Here is a 9,758-nt window from a genome sequence, read left to right as displayed (position 1 = left end):
CGTTCTGCTGAACGCAGCCATACTTTGATTAGTCAATTCGTAAAATTCTTTGTTCTGATTGATGGCTCAAACGCTTCGAAGCGTTTGTAGCGTCAAGTGGACCGCAGCCTAATGGCCGCAGCACAGACTCTTGCATAACGCATAATGCATAGTGCATAAGGGAATAACATAAAGTTTGTGTTATGCGTTATGCAAGAATCTGTGCTCCCCGTTTAAAGATAAATTTTCACGAGCTGCTCAAACCGGCTGTTTCAGCCTTAAATAGCTATTTCAGCGACAAAAAGGATCACGTAATCAAAATGGATGCTTGATATTCAATTTTGACTTGTGATCCTTTTTGTCGCTGAAATAGCTATTTAAGCAGTTCGTGAAAATTTACCTTAAAACTGAACTATGGATTCCGGCCTTAAGACCGGACTATGGATTCCAGCCTTGGTCTACATTCAAGATGCTAATGTGGCTTTCTGATTGGTTCATGATATCTTAAGACTGTACTTAAGACGGTCTTAAATATAAGATCTGACTATGAATACAGACAGATTTCTCTCTGTCTGTATTCATAGTCAGAGAAACCTGAATCTCTATTAATTTGATAGATTTTAGTTATTTCAGCGATTTATTTCCATCAGGGTATCGATCATGAAACTTTTTCATTTTTCGCTTATCACATGACAAATTTCATGTGAAAATGTTTGTGTGAAAAATGAAAAAGATTTATTACATTTTGCATGGTACATGTTTCATAATATACTAATTAACACGTGATTTAATTCGAAAAGATGTACTGCTTAACGTTGATTTAGTTGTCTATAACATAAATGTTATTTCTCTATCGTAAATTCTTGTAATGTGAAAAGTTTCACGTGAATTTGTAGTGAATGGATGTATGTCCTCTTTTCATGAGTAAATTTGTACTTTTTCATGTAAATTTTTCATCATCGAACGACTTGGTTAAAAGTGAAAAATATTACGCATGCGTATTATACGATTAAAATAGTAGTAACATACGTGTCTAGTTATTTTTGTTTCCACATGTGCTCGATGAAATATAAGTTATTGTTTCAATAAGCCTTATTTATGAAATAAAGTAAATTTTTATTGTTATACTAATGTGAAATTTTGTGTACAAAATATATAATTTTATATCAACTTTATAGAAATAATTTTTCCTATTTTATTTGTCGATAAAATAATATAAACTGTTAATTAATTTATTTTGACTTAACCTAAGTTAACAACATATAAACATTATTTATCTAAAATCTGGTTACTTAATACTATAAATATATGACATTAAATAAATCGATTCGATTTATTTATCTATAAAATAATTAAAATTTTTTTGTTGAAATCTTTTAGTATTTTTGTAAAATAATATTCTCTAATAATGTTATTTTTATATTGCTTTTCAATCATTTATTTTTCATATTTTATTTTCATATTTCAATTTTGGAAGATTAACTATTGTACTTACAATTCTTTTAATTATGTTAATTTTTATACAATTATATAATTATTAATACATAATTATATCAATCATCTAGGATGACATTTTCATGACATTTTCGTGACATTTTTATTTTTCACAAGTTTACATAAAAATTTTCACTTTTCACAATTCACATTAGGGGAAAAGTTTCATGATCGGTACTCAGGAGCACTGTAAAAAAAATGAATATTGTTGTGTAGTTTACGTCCACTTCTTCAGAGGGCAGTAGTGCGCAGGAGCATTTTGCTATTTTGCGGTTACAGGAAAAATTCAATTCCGCTATAAAATAAAATCAAATTGAATTGTTTGCGGGTATTTCTGTAATATTTTAACTTCAATTCTCAGCATTCCACTATAATTATAATTCAAGTTGTAGACAACAATTTTACATTTAAAATTTAAATCCAAATATATTTCATAACATATCGAGAAAAGGTTATCTGCTCCTTTTACAAATTCTAACCTGCGTAAAGTAACGGATACGCTATCGTGCCACCCTGAAACACATGTTACGTTTATGATGTTGTCTTTAAATAATATTAAATTGATTAATTTTGTGAAGTATTCTGTGTGGAAACTCTGCACAGATAATACGTATTGTCATTTGAGAACCTGTCGCTATAAACATAAACTGATTCAGGCTTTTTTTTATTCGACGAAATGCGACACGAAAGAGAATGGAATTCAATTGTCTCTCGATTCCAGAGTCGAAGCACTACGAGAGAAATTGATATATTGCGACTATTTAGATTATCATAAGGTAAAAATAAGTCACATGAAGCGTTTCATATCGAAGAAGAAAGCTGAGAATTTTGTGAGGGAAGTACGAAACGATAAGCTCATAAATGTACCCATCTACAGCATACTTTTGGATGAGAGAAATAATGAGAACGACGACAGTCACTTGGAGCAAAAACATATAAATGCAGAAGAAGATACAATCAAACCTGTACATATGCCATATGCGAGTACAGATTCATACAGTAACATGGACGCATCTTCTGAAATGAATGAAAATAATTTGAATGAAGAAGATACAATATCATTGAACAGCAGGTATAAAGCTCTATATGAAAAATATTTAACAGAAAAGAATGCAAATTTGGAAAAAGAATTTAATTTGCAGGATTACTTAGGAGAAAAAGATACGTACAAGAGAGATCTTCCATCAAATGTTCCATCTAATTGGATGGTCGACGTTGAACAATACGATGATACTTTACAGGACAATGCCTGGCTCGACAATTATGGAACTCCTGATCCAAACTCTAGTATTAGTTCTACACCATGTGGTGGATGTGGAGCCTTGTTGCACTGTAAGGATCCAGCTCTACCAGGTTATTTGCCTTCAGAGTTGTTTCTAAAGAAGAGCAATCGAGAATTGCGAGTTATGATTTGTCAAAGATGCCATTTTATGCATTATTATAACACCACGTTAGAAGTAAAAGTATCTGCGGACGAGTACCCAAAACTTTTAAAAGTGATAAAAACAAAGAAATGCGCTGTTATTTTGATGGTCGATCTCACGGATTTTCCATCTAGCATATGGCCTGAAATAAATAGCGTACTGCATCCTTTAACACCAGTATTCGTTGTGGGAAATAAAATAGATTTGCTGCCTCAAGATTCGAAATATTTTTTTACTCATGTTAAAGATTGCCTGTTGAAGGCTGTGGAAAGTACAAAAATCAAGAAGGAGAATATCAGACATGTAGCACTTATATCTGCGAAAACAGGCTATGGCATAGAAGAACTTATAAATAAGTTACATAACATCTGGAAATATAAAGGTAAGGATTCAAAATTAATCATCTAGAATCTAGAAGAACATATGCTCCAACATATTTTGTATTTATTATAATTATAATTTTTAGGAGACGTTTATGTTATCGGATGCACAAATGTTGGTAAATCTTCTCTGTTCAATGCTCTTCTACAGTCTGATTATTGCAAGGTACAGGCTGTAGATCTTATACAACGTGCAACTATTTCTCCTTGGCCAGGCACAACATTGAATTTGTTGAAATTTCCTATTCTAAATCCTAAACCATGGCAACTTTATTTGAGAACATTGCGATTAAAAATGGAACAGCAGCACAAGCATGCTGAAGAAAAATCTCGAATTAATCAGTTTGAAATGACACATAATTTAAAGTACGCCACATTGCAAAGTATGTATCGTACTTAGGTGTAAACTTCTCACAATCACAACACAATTGTATATAAAATTGTATATAATCAATTGAAAATTTTTACATTTTTGTTAGCATATGAAAGTAAATGTTATATTTTAAATTTAGGTCACATAGGCAGAACATTTCAATCAACATCCAAAAATGACCCGTTCATGGAAAGAAAATTTAAAAAGAATACACAATTCGGATTTGATGAGAATAAAGAAGAATACAAATTCAGCCGCTGGTGTTACGATACTCCTGGCACCATTCAACCAGATCAGATATTAGATTTGCTGACAACACAGGAACTTTTGTCGATTTTACCGAAAAAAATAATCTCGCCTAGAACTTTCATTCTACATGTAAATCAAACAATATTTTTGGGTGGAATAGGCAGATTAGATTATGTAGAAGGCGATACTTTTATTAGGTACTTATGCATATTTATGTGTGTGATTGCTAATAAAAAGGTAATAAATTAAAGGTATCCAGTATTAAAAACAATTGTATGTCATAGGTGTACAATATTTTCAAGTAACGAATTGCCGATAACTCTAACTCTTACTGAAGATGCGGATAATGTATACAACGAGTTACTTAAAACGGAAGCATTTGTTGTACCTGAAAACAATCCAGACCGATTGAAACATTGGCCACCTTTAGTATCTAAGGAAATGGAAATTACTGGTGTTGGTCGGAACGAATCAATCGCCGACATTATTTTATCCAGTGCGGGTAATTTTTCCTTGCAATAAATAAATTTATATTTGCGTAATGGCTTCCAATCTCATGGTATATTTTTACGAGTCAAACCGGCTGTTTCAGCAATAAAAAGGATCACGTGACTAAAACTGACGAATATCAAGCGTTAATTTTAATCACGTGATCCTTTTTATTGCTGAAATATCCGGATTGAGCGGTTTGTGAAAATATACCTTTACAACCATGGTTTTATCATTGTTACAGGATGGATAGCAATCGCTGCTGAAAAAGCTGAGCGTGTTTTATTGAAAGCTTGGAATCCACAAGGTCGCGGCTTATACCTAAGAACACCGGCGCTTTTGAAGAAATCTGTCGCTCTACGTGGCAATCGAATTTTAGATACACCGACATACAAAAGCGGACGCCAAGCATATAGAAAATAAATACTTTTTTTATATATGTATATTTTACATATAATTTAAATGTACTCTCGCTTTACACATATAAATTCCCAAACATTTATATATATATAATTAATTTATTCACACATTCATTATCTATTTTTATTTCATAAAACTGTGATAAAGGACAATATACTATATGATTGTATCAATTACAATGTCTTTGCAAAAATGCATATATGTGATAACAATTGAACAAGTATTAACATATATATGCCACCTCGGTCCAAAAAACTTTTTAAAATATTTGATAGATCTGCTTTAGAGAACAAAACTGTACTGTGTCTTTTGTGTGATTGACGATTCATTAATTATCCTGATGTCGAGCCTATTTCGTTTAACTTTCCACATAATTGGAGAGATATTTTTGGACCGGCGTAAAAGGAAAGTTTGGTGTCGGTCCGGCGTAACGTTTAACGTTAATACTTGTACATAACATATATTTTAATCAATACTTATAAATTATAATTAAAAATCTTATTCTTTTATTAAATAAGATTGCTTTGTTGGTATCATGGACACGCGCGCACGCACGCACGCACGCACGCACCCCCCCCCCTTTTTCACACACACACACACACACACACACACACACACACACACACACATCAATCTACTTCAGAATTTTGTATTGCTCCACTTGATGTTTCGAAACTTTTTTTATTAGTTAATTAATAAAATCCTTTTTTTCGATTGGTTAATCAAATCCTTTAATCAAAGCATTTGTAGCGCCAACTTGGACTGTATCAATTAAGATACAAAAATTGCGTTATAAAAAAACTTGAACGTTAATAAGATTTTTCAATCATCGGTCTCTCGTGCACGCATTTTCGCTTGCTTATACATTCTTTTGTAAAATTTTTCTAAATCTTTATAAAAGCCATAACTTGGAGAATAATCTTGAATGTATTCGTATTTCGGATCGCATCCCTCAATACTAAAATAATATTTTCAAAAGTTAAACGTTGTACGTTGTAGAACGATCGGGAATTTTATTCTAATTACTTACTTGTCTGTCATTTCAGTAGTGTGCCGTTTTTTTTTAGTTTTTTGAAGATTTTCGATTTTAGATTGTAATCTGTAAAGACATACATACTATATATGTATAATTAATATATATATTATATATATATATATGCGAGCGCGCATGTATGCGTGCGTGTGTGCGTGTGCGAGCGTGTATACATTTATAAATTTGGAGACGCTTGCAGTTTTCTCGCATTTCACAAAAACTGAAGTATCTTGGTGAAAAGAAGTCATACAGAAATTTTTTAAAATTCATTTTAAAGAAGAAAAATGCGCGCATATATATATATATATATGTATGTATATAAATATTGAAGAAATTCGTCCATTTTCAGTGTACTCACAATGGCATTACTCCTTCCTCTTGCGTGTCGAATGCGCCGTTTCTACAAATACAACCACATTCTCTGATATCAGACAAATTTCGGCAGTATTTTTGCTTAGTGTCAACATATTTCTTGATTATATCACAATCGTTGTATTTGGGAAAATAATAATTATACTTGAAACAAACTGGACAGTTGTCTGTAACGTGAGTATTATCACGTATGATGGTAGATCCGGCTAACTTTGGGAAATCTGGTTGACAAGTACACATAGAATTTCTCCTTATTGAGTGATAACATTGATCACTTTGCGATCCTGCTTGATAATTCGTGGTATATGAAGGACATTGATGAGAATCGCTTGATCTTTGACGGAACCTATTTATACATAATATATATATATTTATATATCATTAATAACATGTAATAATAATAATAATAATGCTTACGGTCGACAGCTTTGAGATCTTGGTTTATACTTAGCGTGACACACTCTTCGTTGTCGTATAATACCTTTAATCGGTCTTTTCTTCTGTCCACACGTCGTTTGCTAAAATTTACATATATATAGAACCGATATTACAAATTCGCTATTTTCAAGTGAATATAATATGAAAGAAGAAAATTATAAACGACATATGTTTGTCGATTTCAATTTGTATTTATAAAGTATAACACCTTAGAGATCATTTTTGGATTGATGACATAACATTTGCTTGTGTCATAGAATTCCAAGATTTCCTCGATAACCGTTTTGGTGGAGACCTCGATTTTGGGTGCTATGATACCCTGAAGCAAAACAATCGTTTTGTCTGGTGAAAAGTTTTCTTACAATTAGGTTAAACGATCAATAGATGCAAAAGACCTACGGGAAAACATTTAGTCGGCTCCATTAGAAGGTCAACATCCACACCGGCTAGTAAACCTTTGAAACATGGCGCAGGATACAGTAATTCTGCTAAATTTGTTTCAAACGTTGCCAAAGTAATACCTCGGCTAGCCGGTATTGCCCACTGTATCAATTCTGCATATAAAAATTCTTGCTCCAAAGTGTTTTGTAGCTCCGTCAAGGAAATTATTCCAACAAAGATTTTGTCGAAAGTAAATTTCTCGTGGAATAAGAGTGGAAGAATCGGGCTTATTGCGTGGGACTCTGCACAAGAATCGAGAGCATTGATTCGCAGAACCACTTTGCCATTGGGACATAACCAAACGCCAGGACATGTTACCTAAAACCGTGCCGCGTAAATAAGAGTCGTAAAAATATAACAGGAAAGTCATACATACGTACCGCGTGTACATTTAGCTGTACTTTAATGCGAAAAGCTCTCCCTGTCATCCCGTCCAACTATCTAATGACAATTTCATTAATTATATGATTAATAGCATTGTTGCCAAAATTTGTATACGTACGTTCAGATCGCTATCGCTTTGATAACTTCATAATGGATGATAGCAAAGTATAAATTTTCGACTTGTACGCTCAGATTGAATATCCGAGTCCAAATCTTACTTTTATTTGGACTTTGTTCGGTAAATAAAAGAGCGTACACGTATAACACTTTAAAGATCCATCCAGACCCATCTTGCGAAAGAGTTACCACGGTATTTGTTGCCAAGGAACAGCGACACAACATCGCTCGAATCAATGTATCGAATTTTATCAAGCAATTTTTTCAGCTGACTTTAGCGTCAAGTATTTAGCGATTTAGGTGTTATAATTAAAAGATCTCTTTTCTAACTATATATTTATTAAAAAATTTGTTGAATCATCAATTATAAACGAATTTTATTCCGCTTTTTAATTTGTTTGAGATATCTGTCAAACATTTATGTTCTAAACGGCACGCCAGAAAATCGTTTTTCCGAAAGACCTCTTTGTAGTTTTCGACGTAAGAGTTCATTCGTGACAAAATCTGATTGTTTTCTGGAGAAGCGTAATCTTGGATCTTTCGAAATGGGTATAAGCGATGCAGTGAACCAACCGTATCTATAAAAAAAAAACCGATTTGTAAAAAAAAACTTAATTAGTTTTCATTACTTCTGTCGACTTACTCCATATTTACTGTCGGCGGTTTGAACGAATAGATGTCTTTGGGTATCATCTCCATCTGTCGTTTAATCAAGTTGATATCGTCTTCTCTAACGTCTGACAGAGAGAAAACATCGTGCTTCGCATAAAATTTGCCAGTTAATGATTTTATATAAGTAGTAGGCACAAACGTTTCTTGCACATTTGTCAATTTATTCTCCTTTCTGTATCTTTCTAAATAAAAGCGTAGTTTTACAGGATTTATCAACAAATTAGTCGCCATAAATTTGTTTAAGTTAAACTCTCTAGTTGTTGCAAATAACGCGCGAGTTGTATTCAGTTGTATTAAGCTATTATTTCATAAACGAAGCGGAATTAAAGTTGACTGTCAAATTTCAAGAACTGTCATTCGCGTAATATCACACAATTAAATAGCGCTCGCATTCGTGTGAAGGGTAAAAAAAAAGAGTAAATAGCTTAAAGACAAAATAGTTGAAGAGAGTACCGATATTTATTTTAAAATATGTATATATATCAATATAAAACACATACGTAACAAGCGGAAGACCGTGAGGCTGATCAGTCAAAAGTTTTTAGGCCTAATATAACATCGTTGTTTCTTTTCTCGAAATTTTTGATCGATCCAATTAGAAACTACTTTCATAAGTACATACATAGTCAAACTTTCATATCTCTTCCTTTATGTCTTTTCGTTCCCTTTCCCCATTTGTCTTTTCGTGCTCCTCTCTCTTATTATTTCATACCTTTATTCTACGTCGTATGTACATAGTCAAGTGACGGACATAAAATAATGAAAGAGCAGCGCAATAAACAAACTGGAAGAAAAAAATAGCGAAAAGAATATAGATGGAAGGATTACGAAACTCCGACTGTATAAAGCGATACTCGCGTAAGGAACTAAAACGCGCCATTCGTGCCTTTTCTTTTACTAGTCTTTGGCCTATTGCACCCTAAAGCGATGCTTTAGGGTGCAATAGGCCAAAGACTAGTAAGTGCACGCTGCTTTGATTATCAACGATTCATTAGTTATTAATTAACGTGACGCTATAGAATTATAATCTTCTTGCTGCAGTCAATAATATATTTGACAATTTACTCTTAAAGTATTTATGTATTTATACAAATTATTTTTATCCTCACACTACGAATATAATTATGACAAAAGATAAACAGATTTGATATACTTTTCCAATAAAAAAATAACACCTATCGTATGCAGTTTAAATTTATTAAGTTGCCGCTTTGGAACGCAAGCTAGACCGATAAAATAAATGGCAAGATTTTTTCGTATCTCGTCACTGCGATAATTCTAATAGGAGCAGCTACCAACGTTTATATTTATATTTCTATAAATATCGGAGACGAAATGCTCTCTTAGCACGTGTTTACAGTCATAAGAGATAATGCCAATTCAATTATATTTTCCAAAAGTTAAATTCGTGTGTGTGTGCGAAAAAAAATAAGTGAAATATTTTCTTTCACATTTTTTTTGTAATTTTTGATGCAATATGAAAATAAATAAAA

The 9,758-nt window shown here is 32.5% G+C and overlaps 3 protein-coding genes across 4 annotated transcripts; 1 reads left to right on the top strand and 2 right to left on the bottom strand.

Moving 5' to 3' along the window:
- The first annotated feature begins 1,900 nt into the window (after positions 1-1,900).
- LOC108730682 (nitric oxide-associated protein 1) lies at positions 1,901-4,861 on the top strand. The gene is made up of 5 exons (XM_018460534.1): positions 1,901-3,279; positions 3,364-3,660; positions 3,790-4,096; positions 4,184-4,401; positions 4,633-4,861. Exons 1-5 carry the CDS (start codon positions 2,007-2,009, stop codon positions 4,809-4,811), a joined length of 2,274 nt encoding a protein of 757 aa, XP_018316036.1. The 5' UTR covers positions 1,901-2,006; the 3' UTR covers positions 4,812-4,861.
- A 687-nt stretch (positions 4,862-5,548) lies between these two features.
- Positions 5,549-7,812, bottom strand: LOC108730685 (spermatogenesis associated 6-like protein). 2 transcript variants are annotated; one of them, XM_018460537.1, is made up of 8 exons: positions 7,595-7,812; positions 7,473-7,533; positions 7,051-7,410; positions 6,860-6,970; positions 6,631-6,731; positions 6,200-6,559; positions 5,839-5,907; positions 5,549-5,766 (listed from the first exon to the last, which is right to left on the bottom strand). In XM_018460537.1, exons 2-8 carry the CDS (start codon positions 7,518-7,520, stop codon positions 5,631-5,633), a joined length of 1,185 nt encoding a protein of 394 aa, XP_018316039.1. In that variant the 5' UTR covers positions 7,521-7,533; positions 7,595-7,812; the 3' UTR covers positions 5,549-5,630. The 2 variants fall into 2 exon arrangements, with proteins under 2 accessions (XP_018316039.1, XP_018316040.1); XM_018460538.1 differs by having other exon boundaries at positions 7,473-7,529.
- Positions 7,813-7,979: 167 nt separating this feature from the next.
- On the bottom strand, positions 7,980-9,186 carry LOC108730699 (uncharacterized). The gene is made up of 2 exons (XM_018460565.1): positions 8,237-9,186; positions 7,980-8,171 (listed from the first exon to the last, which is right to left on the bottom strand). The coding sequence occupies exons 1-2, from the start codon at positions 8,494-8,496 to the stop codon at positions 8,012-8,014; spliced, it is 420 nt and encodes a 139-aa protein (XP_018316067.1). The 5' UTR covers positions 8,497-9,186; the 3' UTR covers positions 7,980-8,011.
- Between the last annotated feature and the right edge of the window lie 572 nt (positions 9,187-9,758).

Source organism: Mycetomoellerius zeteki, unplaced genomic scaffold, assembly GCF_001594055.1.
Source record: "Mycetomoellerius zeteki isolate Tzet28-1 unplaced genomic scaffold, Tzet1.0 scaffold95, whole genome shotgun sequence".
Taxonomy (NCBI): domain Eukaryota; kingdom Metazoa; phylum Arthropoda; class Insecta; order Hymenoptera; family Formicidae; genus Mycetomoellerius; species Mycetomoellerius zeteki.
Note: the sequence above shows the minus strand (reverse complement) of the source record. Positions and strands in the feature narration are given on the sequence as shown.

Excerpts from the sequence above, each read along its gene's own strand:
- LOC108730682 (XM_018460534.1), top strand. The coding sequence starts at position 2,007 with ATGATGTTGTCTTTAAATAATATTAAATTGATTAATTTTGTGAAGTAT. Across the intron at positions 3,280-3,363 it reads TAACATCTGGAAATATAAAG|GAGACGTTTATGTTATCGGA; the intron begins GTAAGGATTCAA and ends TATAATTTTTAG. Across the intron at positions 3,661-3,789 it reads AAAGTACGCCACATTGCAAA|GTCACATAGGCAGAACATTT; the intron begins GTATGTATCGTA and ends TTTTAAATTTAG.
- LOC108730699 (XM_018460565.1), bottom strand. The coding sequence starts at position 8,496 with ATGGCGACTAATTTGTTGATAAATCCTGTAAAACTACGCTTTTATTTA. Across the intron at positions 8,172-8,236 it reads CCGCCGACAGTAAATATGGA|ATACGGTTGGTTCACTGCAT; the intron begins GTAAGTCGACAG and ends TTTTTTTTATAG.
- LOC108730685 (XM_018460537.1), bottom strand. The coding sequence starts at position 7,520 with ATGACAGGGAGAGCTTTTCGCATTAAAGTACAGCTAAATGTACACGCG. Across the intron at positions 7,411-7,472 it reads TACAGCTAAATGTACACGCG|GTAACATGTCCTGGCGTTTG; the intron begins GTACGTATGTAT and ends GCACGGTTTTAG. Across the intron at positions 5,767-5,838 it reads ACTACTGAAATGACAGACAA|TATTGAGGGATGCGATCCGA; the intron begins GTAAGTAATTAG and ends ATATTATTTTAG.